Source organism: Polypterus senegalus, chromosome 3 (genome assembly GCF_016835505.1).
Source record: "Polypterus senegalus isolate Bchr_013 chromosome 3, ASM1683550v1, whole genome shotgun sequence".
Taxonomy (NCBI): domain Eukaryota; kingdom Metazoa; phylum Chordata; class Cladistia; order Polypteriformes; family Polypteridae; genus Polypterus; species Polypterus senegalus.
In genome coordinates this window covers 17,870,883-17,887,551 of record NC_053156.1, presented here as the reverse complement: position 1 = coordinate 17,887,551, position 16,669 = coordinate 17,870,883, and the positions used below count along the sequence as shown (strand labels likewise).

General features: G+C 44.0%; 1 protein-coding gene across 4 annotated transcripts in view; it reads right to left on the bottom strand.

Annotated features, from left to right (window-relative positions):
• calcoco1a (calcium binding and coiled-coil domain 1a) overlaps positions 1–16,669 on the bottom strand; it is a 107,592-nt gene that overhangs the window by 38,708 nt on the left and 52,215 nt on the right. For 3 of the 4 annotated variants that reach the window (XM_039746713.1, XM_039746715.1, XM_039746714.1), the window contains exons 3-8: positions 11,831–11,933; positions 9,548–9,741; positions 9,301–9,459; positions 9,055–9,203; positions 8,884–8,974; positions 4,930–5,184 (exon numbers count right to left, since the gene is read on the bottom strand). In XM_039746713.1, coding sequence (XP_039602647.1) covers positions 4,930–5,184; positions 8,884–8,974; positions 9,055–9,203; positions 9,301–9,459; positions 9,548–9,741; positions 11,831–11,933 — 951 coding nt within the window. The remainder of the gene's footprint in view (positions 1–4,929; positions 5,185–8,883; positions 8,975–9,054; positions 9,204–9,300; positions 9,460–9,547; positions 9,742–11,830; positions 11,934–16,669) is intronic. The other variant, XM_039746717.1, reaches the window with a different exon arrangement.

Genomic DNA, 16,669 nt, shown 5'->3' with positions numbered 1-16,669 from the left:
GAGCACAGTGGCCTCCATCATCCGTAAGTGGAAGAAGTTCGAAACCACCAGGACTCTTTCTAGAGCTGGCCGGCCATCTAAACTGAGCGATTGGGGGAGAAGAGCCTTAGTCAGGGAGGTGACCAAGAACCCGATGGTCACTCTGTCAGAGCTCCAGAGGTCCTCTGTGGAGAGAGGAGAACCTTCCAGAAGGACAACCATCTCTGCCGCAATCCACCAATCAGGCCTGTATGGTAGAGTGGCCAGATGAATGCCACTCCTTAGTAAAAGGCACATGGCAGCCCGCCTGGAGTTTGCCAAAAGGCACCTGAAGGACTCTCAGACCACGAGAAACAAAATTCTCTGGTCTGATGAGACAAAGATTGAACTCTTTGCTGTGAATGCCAGGCGTCGCGTTTGGAGGAAACCAGGCACCGCTCATCACCAGGCCAATACCATCCCTACAGTGAAGCATGGTGGTGGCAGCATCATGCTGTGGGGGGCAGGAACTGGGAGACTAGTCAGGATAAAGGGAAAGATGACTGCAGCAATGTACAGAGACATCCTGGATGAAAACCTGCTCCAGAGCGCTCTTGACCTCAGACTGGGGCGACAGTTCATCTTTCAGCAGGACAACGACCCTAAGCGCACAGCCAAGATATCAAAGGAGTGGCTTCAGGACAACTCTGTGAATGTCCTTGAGAGGCCCAGCCAGAGCAGAGCCAGACTTGAATCTGATTGAACATCTCTGGAGAGATCTTAAAATGGCTGTGCACCGACGCTTCCCATCCAACCTGATGGAGCTTGAGAGGTGTTGCAAAGAGGAATGGGCGAAACTGGCCAAGGATAGGTGTGCCAAGCTTGTGGCATCACATTCAAAAAGACTTGAGGCTGGAATTGCTGCCAAAGTTACACTGAAAAAGTATTGAGCAAAGGCTGTGAATACTTATGGACATGTGATTTCTCAGTTTTTTATTTATAACAAATTTCCAAAAACCTCAAGTAAACTTTCTTCACGTTGTCATTATGGGGTGTGGTGTACAGAATTCTGAGCAAAAAAATGAATTTAATCCATTTTGGAATAAGGCTGTAACTCAACAAAATGTGGAAAAAATGATGTGCTGTGAATACTTTTCGGGTGCACTGTGTATGTGTATATATATATATATATATATATATATATATAAAATCCAGCGTCTGTATGTATGTCCGCTTTTCATGAGAGAACCACTTCATGGATTTAGATCGTTTTTTTTTTTCTATAATTTGATTGAACATTCCGGTTGATTATTTTTCGACTTCTCTCATCACGCTAAATATTATCATTTGTTTGTGACACTGATTTATTCATGCAAATCCGTGAGAGATGCTGCAGGCCGAGGGGAGGCAGTACCTCAGGAGTAGGGAGCCGGATGGGGCCATCCTCACTCACATGCCAGCCTCTGTTTGAATAGTCTACCTCTTGTCAATTGTTGGAGCGTACCCTGCCTCCGCTTAGCTAGCCAGCTTGTTCAGCAGAAATTATCATCTACAGATTAAGGAGTAACGTTTGACGTCTTTGAGAGAAACATCAGAGGTCCGTGTGTTTTAGAGGGTAGCTGCTGATTTCCAGAGATATCACGGCCATGTGCTCTTCTCGCTACACGGGGGAAGCTCTCCCGTCAGAGCTGAACACGATCAGATACAGTGGGAACGTTTGACATTACAGCATACCTACCTTACACTTGGCCAGAGATACCTTGCCAACTTTTTACATTTTTGGCAAAGAGACCACAGCCATATTCTCGCCCCTGATATCAAAACCAAAAATATTGTATACCAAGAGGCCCACGGAAACGAAAACTATCAATATAAATTCTTCTTGATACAAATTATTACATTTTTTTTTATTTTTAAATTGATATTTAAAGTTTGTCCTGTTTCACTACTATGCGGGCGGAGCCACCGGGGACATCTAGTCCTTCGTAAATCTTCCTTTATGAAAGAATGTGTCTTGTTTCGTTTTTAGATCAGAGGTTTCACAGGTTTAAAATTCTCCATTTCTCCATGGACATTTGTTATTTAAAAGCCTGACTTCATTTTTTGGGCCAATGGTAGCTTGAAGTCTGCCTTTTTAGTTTGGGGACAGGCTGCCATGGCTGATCTGGCCTTTTGTGTGAATTTCTGGAGGTCTGCTTGCCTTTTTGTGCTTTGCAGTGGAAGGGTTTCACAACAGATAAAAATTTCTGGCTTCAAACCTGTGACTGAAAGGCAAAAGAGGGTGACATAAGCTGATGGGATGCATTAAAGAGTTAATGAATGTTCACAGGATCACATGAGGAAGCAGTAGCCAGAGTGACCTTTCTTAGGGGAGCATAAGACAGCCGCTGAGCCTTCGAGAATGACTGACTGAACTTGTTGTGTTGCATATAACTCCATTATTATGGCGTTTAAGGACCTATGAGGAGACAGGCAAATAGTCACCTGCTCCAGGAGAGGGCCCCAAGAGCGAGTAATGTGATAATTAACGTATTTTATAATGTCACACACATGCGCATGGGAGGCAGCTAAAGGGCCTGAATGAGGGTAATTCCACAATAGACCAGGGGGTGACAGAGTGTGCTGACTCTTTCTCTCTTTCCACTGCAGACCGATTATGGGAAATTCCGCCTAGGTCCCATGACCTCACTACCGGTTTCTGACCCTGATGATCTCACTTCCTTTGCTCTCCCTTAAGACCGCCATCTTTGCCCCCTTAAGTCAATTCTGTTTTGGACTCGTATCTGTACACAATGTACTCCCAATTTATTTCTTTTGCAGCCAGGAAAAATTATACGGGTGGCTGCTCTAAACCTTTTTGCAACTCTATTGTCTCATCTCTGACAATACATATTTTTTGCTTTGTTTTATTTTAGGTTCAGGATTACAGCTGACACAATACATGCCCACTGGTGCAAGGTGTGTGTCAAGGTTTAAAGGACAGACTTAAATTAGGGATTGGGGTGAAGCTCAGTGTCTCTGCTATCACATCCAATACAGAGGCCATGCTGTGTCTCTATCATTCCATCTAAGAGCCACATCAGGCCACAGACCAATCAAAATACTAAGACAGAGAGTCACATATCAACATTTTTGCTTCCCCTTCATTTAAAACTTGGACTGATTAAAAATTTTGTTAAAGTCAAAAACCAGGAATGTGAAGGATTTCAGTATCTGAGTCAGGTGTTTCCAGGAATAACTGATGCTAAGATTAAGGCAGCCATTTTTGTTGATGCACAAATCACACAATTTATCAATGACAAGCAGTTTGTATACTGTATATCTGTGAGTGGGGCTGGAGGAAATCTCATGGAAGGCATTCAAGGATGTTTTTGACAAGTACATGGAACCAAACTATGTCCCAGCTAGTTGGCAACACGTTTCAAGCTTTCAAAAACCATAGAGCACAGCATGACACTAAACATGCCTTTTCTGCATTCTCATTTGGGCTCCTTCCCTGCTAATCTTGGTGCAGTCAGTGACGAACGAAGTGAAAGGTTTCACCAGGATACTGCAATGATGGAAAAAAGGTATCAGGTCAAGTGGAATCCAGTTCTGGCTGACTACTTTTGGACAATGAAATGAGAAGCTTAAGACGCAGAGTACAAACGAAAATCAGCAGCAAAACATTTTGAGCTCAAATGATCGAATGCAGTGTATTGGCATCATTGGTCATTTAAAAAAAAAAGTAAATTCAATAAATGTCAATTTGATGTTTAAACAAGTACGGTCAATCTGAAATTACATTTGTATTCAGCTTGAAAAGATCTATTATCATCGTCTTCTTTCAGCTGCTCCCATTAGGGGTTCCCACAGTGGATCATCTTCTTCCATATCTTCCTCTCCTCATCATCTTGCTCTGTCACACCCATCACCTGCATGTCCTCTCTCACCACATCCATAAACCTTCTCTTAGGTCTTCCTCGGATCCCCTTACCTGACAGTTCTATCCTTAGCATCCTTTTCCCAATATACCCAGCATCTGTCCTCTGCACATGTCCAAACCAACACAATCTCACCTCTCTGACTTTGTCTCCCACCTGAGCTGACCCTCTAATGTCCTCATTTCTAATCCTGTCCACCCTCGTCACACCCAATGCAAATCTTAGCATCTTTAATTCTGCCACCTCCAGCTCTGTCTCCTGTGCCACCGTCTCCAGCCCATATAACACAGCTGGTCTCACTACCGTCCTGTTGACCTTCCCTTTCACTCTTGCCGATACCCGTCTGTCACAAATCACTCCTGACACTCTTCTCCACCCACTCTACCCTGCCTGCACTCTCCTCTTGACCTCTCTTCCACAATCCCCATTACTCTGTACTGTTGATCCCAAGTATTTAAACTCATCCACCATCACCAACTCTACTCCCTGCATCCTCACCATTCCACTGACCTCCCTCTCATTCACACACATGTATTCTTGTTGTGATGGTCCTACTGACCTTCATTCCTCTCCTCTCCAGAGGATATCTCCACCTCTCCAGGGTCTCCTCAACCTGCTCCCTACTCTCGCTACAGATCACAATGTCATCCACAAACATCACAGTCCACTGGGACTCCTGTCTAGTCTCCTTTGTCAACCTACCCATCAGCATTGTAAATAAAACCCAGCCACGGGGATCCCAAGCCCTGATAAATGGGGAGGGTTTTGTCAGCAAAGGACATCAGGAGTAAAATTTTGACAGATCAATATGAGGATAACAATACTGATTTCCATTGAAGATATCTATCATAACCTCCACAATTTATTTTAAGGAACCCAAATTTAAACAAAAAAAATCTTTTTCCTAATGTAACTGATAGATTAGTTCTCTCACTCACTCGCTAAGCCTCATTCTCCCTATGAAAGGGGGACTTGGTAGGTCCAGCAACATGGTAGGAATCTACCATCTGATGTAATCCAACACTCTTATCCCACAACTTTGTCTTACCTCTAAGCTGTTGAGCAGCACTGTCTTCTCCTGCAGCCACTGGGTTCGGCCCTCCTTCCAGGCCAGAGTGCTGTCTGCCAGCTGGGCATTCAGCTCGGCCGTCAACAGCAGCGTCTTCTTCAGTTTCAATGTGGCATGGTCTCTTGTAGACAGGGCAGAGGCCAGCTCCTCAGCCAGCACTTCAGCCTTCTGTTGACTGGCAGACAGCTGATCTTGGAGGTCACGCACCTGCTCCTGTAGGGTCTCAGCTCGTTCCTGCCAGATGGGCGACAAGGTGACTTGCCTGTAATTCCCCACATTTCCCTTGTCATCCTGCTGTCCTCGTATCATCCCAACCCTTACCTGCTTTTAATATTTTATCTTCTTTCAGCCTCAGCCAAAAGGCTTTCACCTGCTGCCCATCTATTTATTCACATTGTTTGTCTCTTATTCTCCCCTCCACCTGTTCAGGTGATCTTTTTCTGGCACATTTCCATCTGTTTACTGCCCTACTTTGGTGGCCTTATCCCTTCACCTATTTTTTAATACAGTAAGTAAGTATGACTGACAGATGACATTTTAGATTTTAGAACTACAGGGTGAGCCAAAATGAAGTAGCACATTTCCCAAGGTCATTGCGTGAGGTAGAGGCAGTCGAGTGGTTTGGCTGGGTGTCCTTTGATAGGCACTCCCTTGTAGTTTTCAGTCGGCCATATGCCTTGGTCCGGTGCACACCGTGCTTTTGCTGTCGAAGCGTTCTTCAAAAACAATGAATCCATCATCACTACGCAATGCGCCTTCCGAACCCATGTCCGCATTCCTCCTAACAGTGACGTCCCCAATGGGTAAGCATTTCTTCAGCGGGTGGCTAAATTTAGACAGATGGGTACAACATTGAGTAGATAATCTCCAGCCCGTCCTCGGTGTGTATGAATGCCTGAAAACAGCCAAACTGTAAGGGCATCAATTTTGCAGTCTCCTAGACATTCAGCACGGTTCTGCCTTTGGCATTTCCAACATATCTTTAAGGAGGATTTTGCATGAGGACCTTAATTTCCATCCAGACAAAATGATGGCAGAGCTGGAACTCACTGACAGAGACTGGTAGAGCCATAGAAGAGTTGTGCGGCAACATTCTGAAAACCGTTCATCAAGATGCCATCTTCATGTGACGTCAGCGATGACGCACATTGCCATTTGAATGGTTGCGTAAATAAGCGAAACTTTCGCTACTGGGGTGAAACCAACCCTCGTGAACTTCATCAGAGACCCCTGCACATTGAGCATATGTATTAGTTTGATGTGCCATGACAGAATTTGGCATTGTAGGCCCATACTTTTTGCATGAGGGGGGAGCAACGGATACCGTCACTTTAGCACGTTACATTGAAATGCTAGACAACTTGCTCCGTACGATTTTTTCTCAAGTCGAAGGTCTCCACACACCGATCTCAAAACCTTGAAGCCCTCAAGGACACTATCCTCCACAAAATCGCCGCTATTCCCCTTTAAATGGCAGAACGAGTCATGCGAGCGTTCAGAAATTGTCTCGACGAGCGTATTGCTAATGACAGCTACCACCTTAAAGACATCATTTTTAAATCACAGTGAAACAAATCTATTTTGCATAGCCTTTCTTTTGTTGTAATGAAATTGATTTTACCTTGTAGCGATTTTGTAGAATAAACGTTTAAATTTGTGGTACTTCTTTTTGGCTAACCTTGTATGAATCTAGTCATTGTATTTACAAGTAACATAAGGGATAAAGTTAAAAGTGTGAGGAATAGCATTATTACATGCAATAGAAACAACATTTTGAAATATGGTGCACTGCAAACATATTGCAAATACAGTGGAACCTTGGTTCACGACCATAATTGGTTCCAAAACTCTGATCGTAAACCGATTTGGTTGTGAACCGAAGCAATTTCCACCATAGGATTGTATGTAAATACAATTAATCCGTTCCAGACCGTATGAACTGTATGTAAATATATATATATATTTAGTTTTTAAGCACAAATATAGTTAATTAAACCATAGAATGCACAGCGTAATTGTAAACTAAATGTAAAAACATTGAATAACACTAAGAAAACCTTGAAAAACAGAGAAAACTAATGCTGCAATAGTTTGCGCTATAGCGCTACCAACCGCTGGCTAAAAACACTTTTTTTTTTTAATGAGTTTTAAGCACAGGGAAAAAAATGAACATTTGAAAAATCCGTAATTTAATAAACCACCAAGAAAAGTAACATTGCCACAATGCACGCTACGAACCGATCGCTGTAAACAGAACTGAAAACAAAAACAGGCCTTTTCTACCTTATGCGTCCAGCCCTCCCTCTCTCGCGAGCCTGGAGCGCCTGTGTGTGTCTCTCTCTAGTGTGCTCCTGTGTGTATGTGCCTCTCTCTCGTGTGTGTGTCTCTCTCTCCTCCACCTGTGTGTGTGCATTTGTGTGTCTCTCTTGCGCACCTGTGTGTGTGTGTGCGTCACGCTCTCTCTCTCTTGCTCGCTTGCTTCCTGCATTTTTCTTTTCTGATGTGCGAAAGAACAAAAGGAAAAAAGTAACTGTTTCACATTTTTTTCATTTTTTCCATTTTAAGTTGAAAATCAAATAAGTGTTTCTTTTTCTTTTTTAAATTATATTTTCTGAAATCCATCCGTAATCCAACCCGCTATATCCTAACTATAGGGTCACGGGGGTCTGCTGGAGCCAATCCCAGCCAACACAGGGCACAAGGTAGGAAACAAACCCCAGGCAGGGCGTCAGCCCACCACAGAGCGCACACACCAAGCACACACTAGGGACAATTTAGAATCGCCAATCCACCTAACCTGCATGTCTTTGGACTGTGGGAGGAAACCCACGCAGACATGGGGAGAACATGCAAACTCCACGCAGGGAGGACCCGGGAAGCAAACCCGGGTCTCCTAACTGCGAGGCAGCAGCGCTACCACTGCGCCACCGTGCCGCCCTTTGGCCTCGATGTAACCCAGGAGGGCTGCCACCGCGTGTTCTGGGGGACGTAGTGTGCATCCCATGGCTGCTTCCCCAGACCCATAAATGAAATTTCATATAGGACAGTACGGTGGCACAGTGGTAGTGCTGCAGCCTCGCAGCAAGGAGGCTTGGGTTCGCTTCCCGGATCCTCCCTGTGTGGAGTTTGCATGTTCTCCTCGTGTCTGTGAGGGGTTCCTCCCACAGTCCACAGATTTGGTGCATTGGCAATCCTAAATTGTCCCTAGTGTGTGTGTCCTGCGGTGGGCTGACACCCTACCCGGGGTTTGTTTCTGCCTTGCGCCCTGTGTTGGCTGGGATTGGCTCCAGCAGACCCTGTATCAGGATGAAATTTCAAATACCAAAAAGTACACGGACCCTTTACATTTAAGTGGTTAAATCTGAATTAAAATTGTGAAGATCTGTCATGGAACAACCTCATTGAAGAAGATAACAGTGGTTACACCAGAACTTGTTGCTGGTTGTGAAGGGGCCCCCGTAACAGTTAAAAGCTTCAGAGCCGAAAAAATTAAGGTCCGCCACTGTGTGGATCCACTGTTTTGTAAAATTTTGTAATCTCAGAGACACAAATTGATACTCAATTACATTTGTGACTATAAGAAATAGACATCATATTTTGTAAGTTTGAATACTTTTTGATATTGGGACCAGGGTATCCATTAGTTCAATTATAAAATGCAAGAGCAGGCTAGCTACTATTTACCTTTTATAAAATATACTTCACTTTAGAAAACAGTTTGATGTGACAAATTATTATATACCATGATTGTGAAGAAATAAGTGTGGCTTGAAAAATACCAAACTTATCCTTTAAGGGTTATGATCTAATTTCTCCTTCTCCCATCCATTCCTACTTCATGTCCCACACATTGCTTTGTTGAACCTGAACCTCTCCACTGATCTCAGTCTTCTACTCAAACCTCGGGAAGATCCCATGCAAGTGCATACTTACCTGCAGCCTCTCCTTGTCCTGATCCTCCCCTTCCAGGCTCTTGGCCTGCTCCTCCTGCATGAGAATCACCTTCTTCAAATGGTCCTTCATCCTACAGCGGATAAAGAAAGGGTAAAATTATCTTTTTGGTTTTTTTTTTGGTGATTATTTTCATGCAAAGTCCACCCATACCTGTCCAGCTCCGTTTCTTTCTCTAGCACTTTCCCACTGATGACTTTGATGTCTTCCTCCAGTTCACAAATTTGCTTTTGGTTCTCTGCCTGCTGTTGGATCAGGATGTCACGTTCAGAGGTCACCACTTGTTTGTCTTGGAGACCTTTCTGGAAGGGGAAGAAAAGTGTAAGCACAGGGTGTAAGTGCGCATAGGGCTCCATGTGGCCAGTCACAACACCAGAGTTGCCCAAGCTAATGCTTCACCTGGTACTTCTCCAGCAGAAGTGAGTAACGCCCTTCTGCCCAACTCAGAGCTCTCTTCAGATCAGCACTCCTCATCTGCAGTTCTGCCATCTCATGCTTCATCTCTGCATTGGACTCCAGCAGCTGGCTCTTCTCCTGTTGGCACTCCTCCAGACGACCCTGTGGTGCACAATTGGACTCCAAAATTTGTGGCTGCCCCATGTAAATGAGACTTAAGCCTCGCCCCCCTTACTAAACCTGGTCACACCTGTAACATCTCTGCTTTGGGAATGATGAAGAGCATGTCGGAGGCAACTCCATCCTCTCCTTCCAGGGTCACAAGCTCATCGAGGGTCTGAGGAGCACTGAAGGTGAATGGGGTGCTGCATGAGCATACCTCACCCTGGCTGTCCACGTAGCAGAACTGGTAGGACTCTGAGCTCCCCTTGGGCAAGTAAAAGGCTGCAAAGTACAAATATGGGGACATATTCTGTTCATCAGGGCTTTGGATCAATTGCAAATGAGTAAAAAATAATTAAAAAGGGAGAGAGGTTTGGGAAAAGGATTTAATATAAACTGAAAAAATATATAAAAATAGGGGGATGGAGCAGGAGGAGATTGAGTGGATGACTGGAGTCAAATAAATAAGGTCAAGAAATGGAAAGAAAAAAAAAATTTCATGATTTGTGAAGTAATTTGAGGGGATGCACCATGAGAAAGACAAACAAATAAGGGCAGAGAAATAGATAGAAAAGTAACTCCATAATATATAAATAAGACCTTATCAGATAGATCATCAGGATAGAAAAGTAACTCCATAATATATAAATAAGACCTTATCAGATAGATCATCAGGTAACACACTAATTGGCATGTCAGATATAGGGGTTAGCCGGACTGAGAGGTTAAAAAGTCATCATGCAGTTGCTAAATTTGACATGGCCAGAGATATTTATGTGCAAACTGACACAATCTGGCAATGAGATCAGCAACAGCAGTCAGCAAGACTGACATACCCTATGAGTAGAAGTCTCTTACAAAGAGGTGGACAGATAAAAAAAGGCAGAATATGCTAGAGAGCTGTGAAAGGCACTACATAACAGGTAAGATATAAAAGGCACCATATAACAGAGATATTAAAGGCAGCATATAGAGATTTTGAAGGTACAATGTAAGAGATATAAAAGACAATATACAAGACATAGAAAGAAAGATATTAAAAGAAATATATTGTGAAGGATGGCCGGCCGTTTATCCCGGCCAATATCCCCAAGCCGACAGGTGGAGCCCTCCTTGTAGCATAGAGGTCCCCAGAAGACCAGCAGGGCATCATGGACAATGTGGTTTTTATGTACAGCCCTGCTGGATGCCATGGGGGCCACAAGAGGGAGCTGCAGGGAGGGCCGAGGACTTCTTCGTGCCCTATGACCCGGAAGTTCGTCATAGGAAGAGCGACAGGCTTCCAGGTTGAAGAGAAGAGCTTTTACCTGACCCGGAAGTGATTGAGAATCACATGGACTGGGGATTGGGAACACTTCCGGGTCAGGAGATATAAAAGGACTGTGGGAGCTCCCAGACGGCGAGCTGAGTTGGGAGGCAGGGTGGCTAAGCGTCTGGGAGAATGGAGGATTGGTTTATTGTGTATTTCTTTATTGAGTATTGTGGAGAGGAGCGTGCTTTGTGCACATTATTATTATAATAAATAATAATTGGACTTTTTATCTGGTGTCTGACGTGTGGTCTGAGGGTACAAGGGAGCGAGGAAACCCTAAATCTGTCACAATATATATTATAAACAAGAAAGGACACTACAGATAGATAGATAGATAGATAGATAGATAGATAGATAGATAGATAGATAGATAGATAGATAGATAGATATGAAAGGCACTATATAATAGATAGATAGATAGATAGATAGATAGATAGATAGATAGACAGATAGATAGATAGATAGATAGATAGATAGATAGATAGATAGATAGATAGATAGATAGATAGATAGATAGATAGATAGATAGATAGATAGATAGATAGATAGATAATGCACTATATGATAAGCTAGTAAATAAAGAAAAGCAAAGAAAAATACAATCAATCAGAATGTTCAGAAAAAAATAATAAACGAACAAAATGTTAAATAAAAAGTTAACGCACTTAAGCAGAGATGGAACCCTGGCTACACCATATCCCTGTCATAAATACACTTGTGGCCTCAAAGCCTGTGGGGGGACCCCCACCCTTACAAGTATACCACTTAAAATTTAAAAAATGCAATGAACTCCCAAAAGTGTGGGATTGGGGACTGTAGGATGGCTACTGTGGAGTTTACTTGGGTACACAAATTTTATTCTGGTGTAGTGTGAAAAATGATTATGCTTGGAAAAAGTAAATGGAATGGGGTGACCCTGCGGTTACAGGCTAAAGCTGAGGGGCATCTGAAGGGAGTGGAGATTGGTGTTGGGGCAGGTGGCATTAGTGGGCAGTAAGTGTGCTTTACCCCCTTCTCTCTTTACCTGCTAGCTTTCCCATAATCTACACTCAGGTGTACCTTGAAAATTGACACAGCATTTAGCAGGCGTCCCCTCTTGGTAGCCATCTGGAACCTGCGACCACACAAAGGTGTGGTAATCCCGTATAGAATTCCACCCAACCTGTGGAAAAATGAGCAACAATAAAGTCATCAATATTTTAAACAGCACTTTTATGACACAAAACTAAATTTTATATGACATCTTCACAAATGTCTGTCATGATTTAGGACACTGCTCTGTGTTTGTTTCTGCCTTTTGCCCAAAGCTGCCAGGACAGGCTCTGACTCTCCACAACCCAGAACTGAATTAAGTGGCTTTAGGAATTCATGCATAGATCCTTATAAATGATTTAAGAGGCAGACTTGGTAAATGTTAGGTAGATTGCCCAGAGGGGACTGGAACCCCTACAGATTTTACTTTTTTCTCCAGCCTTTGGAGTTTTTTTTGTTTTTTCTGTCCACCCTGGCCATCGGACCTTACTCTTATTCTATGTTAATTAATGTTGACTTATGTTTATTTTTTATTGTGTCTTCTATTTTTCTATTCATTTTGTAAAGCACTTTGAGCTACATTTTTTTGTATGAATATGTGCTATATAAATAAATGTTGATTGATTGATTGATAAATATAAACACTGATTTTATAAAATGTGTTATTTAAAAACTTTTCCACCAAGTGGGAATCCACCTGTGGTCAAGTGAATTGATTGGACATGACAAGGACAGTCACACACCTGTCTATAGAAGGTCCCACAGTTGGGCAAAAACCCAAACCGTGAGGTCCAAGAAATTGCCAGAGGAGATTAGAGAGAGGACTGTGTGGAGGCCCAGATCTGGGGAAGGCTACAAAACAATTCTTGCAGCACTGAAGGTTCCCACGAGCACAGCAGCCACCATAATTCTTAAATGGAAGACATCTGCAAAAACCATTAACTCTTCTTAGACCCGGACAAATTGAGCAATCATGGGAGTAGAACCACAGTAAGAGAAATGACAGAGAATCTGAAGGTAACTCAGGCTGAGCTCCAGAGACCCAGTGAGGAGAGGGAAGAAACTTCCAGAAGGACAACAGTCAGTGCAGAACTCCAATGATCTTAGTTTTATGACAGAATGGCCAGACAGAAGCCTCTACCCAGTAAAAACACCTGAAAGCCTGCTGGGAGTCTGCAAAAAGGCACCTAAAGGACTGGACTCCCTGACTGTGAGAAACAAAATTCCGTGTTCTGATGAAACCAACATGTCTGGAATAAACCAGGTGCTGCATTTCACCCTATGGAATACCATTCCAAGAAGAAGAATGGTGCTGGCCGTATGAGGGACTGGGAGACTAGTCACGGTTGAGGGGAAGCTGAACATAAAGCCATATATGCATGCCAGTGGGTCACCTTCCAGGTTCACCTAAGATATGTGGTACCACCCCGGGACAACAGGGGGTACTACCACAAATGGTCTTGTCTCTTTTTTTACCTCACAGACTCAAGAAGCTGCCACTTGAGGGTAACAACGTCAAGGAAACTCCACCCTACCCGATCTGCTTGGTACAAAAAAGATACAATCCCAGAAGGCAGAGTCTCGTTATGATCCTGACCACAACAGCGAACACTCCTGAGAGAGAGCAAGAGATAAAAGTGTAACCCAGAGAGAGCACTGATTCATGGGAATTGTCCCTAGCAAAGAGAGCCCAAGAGCACATATTCTTCTTTTTTTGTTGGAATTAAATGGGGCCTTGTCTGGTTGGCACGCCAAGCATTTAGCATTTGCCCTGCCTCATCCTTCACCTGCTTGCTCCAAAGTGCTTCAGATCTCAAACCGAGCTGAAGGTTCACCTTCCAACAGGACAATGACCCTCAGCTCAATGCAAAGACAACACAGGAGTGGCTTAGGGGCAACTCTGGGAATGTCCTTGAGTTGGCCCCCTAGATTTGAGCTCAATCGAATATCACTGGGGAGACCTGGAAATAACTGTCCACTGCTGGTCTCCATCCAATATGAGAGATCTTGAGATCTGCAAAGAGGAATGGCAGAAAATCCTAAAATCCAGGTGTGAAGCTTAGCACATCAAATCCAAGAAGCTGGAATGGCTGCATAAGCTGCTTTAAATGAGTAAACTAGTAAAAGGTCTAAATACATTTCAATATTTATTAATATCTATAAAATCTTTTTTTGCTTTGTCACCCTGGGGTATTGGACGTTTCTTAATGGGGCAGGAAAAAAACTGAATTTAGAATAAAGAACTGACTTCTGCATAAGATTGCAACATACCAAAATGTTGTCAGGGATGCCAGGGGCCATGACCCAGCCGGGACGTCATGAGGGACCGGATGTGGGTCTGTGCCCACCCTGGATCACATGGGGGTTGCCTTCCGGGTTGCTCTGGGGGCCACGGGTACATGGCATGGAAGCTCCACCCTGTAGGGGCCCGTGGTCACCGCCAGGAGGCGCCCCAATGCCTTGGGGACCTGTTACCCCTGCACTTCCGCCACACCAGGAAGTGCTGGGGGGAAGATTTATGACGGGGCACGGAGAGCAGCCGGGAGGACAGCCGGCACTTCCGCCACGCTGGGGCGTGGCCAGAGGAGGAATGCCGGGAACACCTGGTGCTCATCGGGGAACCATATAAAAGGGGCCGTCTCCATTCATTCGAGGCTAGAGTCGGGTGGAAGAAGGACGAAATCAAGAGAGGAGAGTGGAGGCGGCCCAAGAAGAAGGCATTTGTGGCCAGGACTGTGTTTATTGGGGTATTGTGCACTTTTGGACTGGGTCTTAGTGACCATTTATTGTAAATAGTGTATTTAATAAACGTGTGGTGGTTTGAAGACAACATGTCCACCTGTCTGTGTCCGGGTCGGCTCCACAATGTGTAAAAAGGGAAGGGGTCTGAAGACTTTGTGAATCCACCGTGTCTTACATCTCAACAGTACTCAGTCCATCGATTCTGATCAGATGCCATGCACTACCAGCTGTAGTGACACCCCCAGGTCATGAGTCACAGGTAGCAATGAGCAAAAATCACAGAGAAATTCTGTGTTTCACTTCACAAAAAAAATGGAGAAACAAATTTGAGTTTTGCTAATAGCAAAGTCTGTGCCATTCATACCTAAAGAAAGGTGATTAGTTCCTGTGTGGAAGAGTTCACATGGATTAATGGTGCCTGTGTCCGTGTGTCATTTAGAATTTAAATAGACTAAGGGGCTCTGCCCCCTGCTCGCTTCAATCGCCCAACCCCGGGTTTGGTTAACTGGATATACAATTTGAAGAGATTGTTATTGTTATACTCTTTCGATTCTATGTTGCATTGCTTCTCCGTGATCATAAATATAAACCTGACCCAATTATGGTTTCTTCAAAATTAAACTTGTCGTAGCTCTAATTGTTACGGGACCACATATTCTCATTGCATGCGGTCCTGAATCGTGTAAATCTACATTTTGGGCATTGAATGATACGAAAGCGAAAAGATTATTGTAGACTCAAATATTTTGCCAGTAGTGTTTGTGGATTTCACTTTCACCAAACAACAAATCTTTTAATTCTCGCAGATACGTCTCTTCATTGGGAGGCAACAATACTTCTCCTTGATGGCAACACAAAATAAACGATCAACAAGTCTCTGACTTAAACTTTAAAGCCTTACAATATCTACATACTTCTGATATATCACCTATGTCCATATATTCGATCACTTTTTGCTGTTCTGTTATTTCACTGCCTTATCTTTAACCCCTTATCAAGCGGGGTCATTTTTGCTAAATCGCTTGTAATTCGACCTCTCCAAATTAGAATCATTGCTGTTATTGAACTATCTGGAGTATAAACACGTTTGGTCTCTTTCTAAAGGTAACATTCTCTAGTTTCACCCTTAGTAGTCAGAATCACTGTAGGTGTGACTGATCAAAAGTTAAGCACATTAGAACTCACAGAAAAAATGAATTTTTTTGTTCTCGCCTAAGTAGGAAAAGTCAGCTCTTAAAAAGTATTTACTTCTCTGTAAAAAAGGATTTAGTGTCAGTGCTGTGGTTGTTGTGTGTCAAAATGGTTTATATCATTGGAAAGACGAGACTCTGAATTTTCATTTGATGTGTAGTATGTCGAGGTGCATGACAGAGGGGCATGCACACATGGCTGTGATATGATTGTGATGTCGTAAAATCGTCGTTATGTACCGGGACCGGTACGTGTGCATAAACCAGACACCCAGCGGAGGAAACTCATTTCAGCCGCTTGTATTCGCGATCTCGTTCTTTCGGTCACTACCCACAGCTCATGACCATAGGTGAGGGTAGGAACGTAGATCGACCGGTAAATTGAGAACTTTGCCTTACGGCTCAGCTCCTTTCACTGCGGACCCCGCACCGATCCACCTGTCGATCTCCCACTCCATTCTTCCCTCGCATGTGAAGAAGACCCCGAGATACTTGAACTCCTCTACTTGGGGCAGGATGTCACTGCGAACACTGAGAGGGCATTCCACCCTTTTCCTTGTGAGAACCATGGTCTCAGATTTGGAGGTGCTGATTCCCATCCCAGCCGCTTCACACTTGGCTGCGAACCGATCCAGAGAGAGCTGAAGATCACGGCCTGATGAAGCACACAGGACAACATCATCTGCAAAAAGCAGTGACCTTAAAGACAGGGTGAGAAGCTTGATCATATGCGAGGAACTCAAGAGTAGAGCCACTGCTCCTCCACATGGAGAGGAGTCAGATGAGGTGGCTCGGGCACATCTAACTGGGAGGAGGCCCTGGGGAAGACCCAGGACACGCTGGAGGGACTATGTCTCTCGGCTTGCCTTGGAACGCCTAGGGACTCCCCTGGAAGAGCTAGTAGAAGTGGCCGGGGACAGGGAAGTCTGGGCAT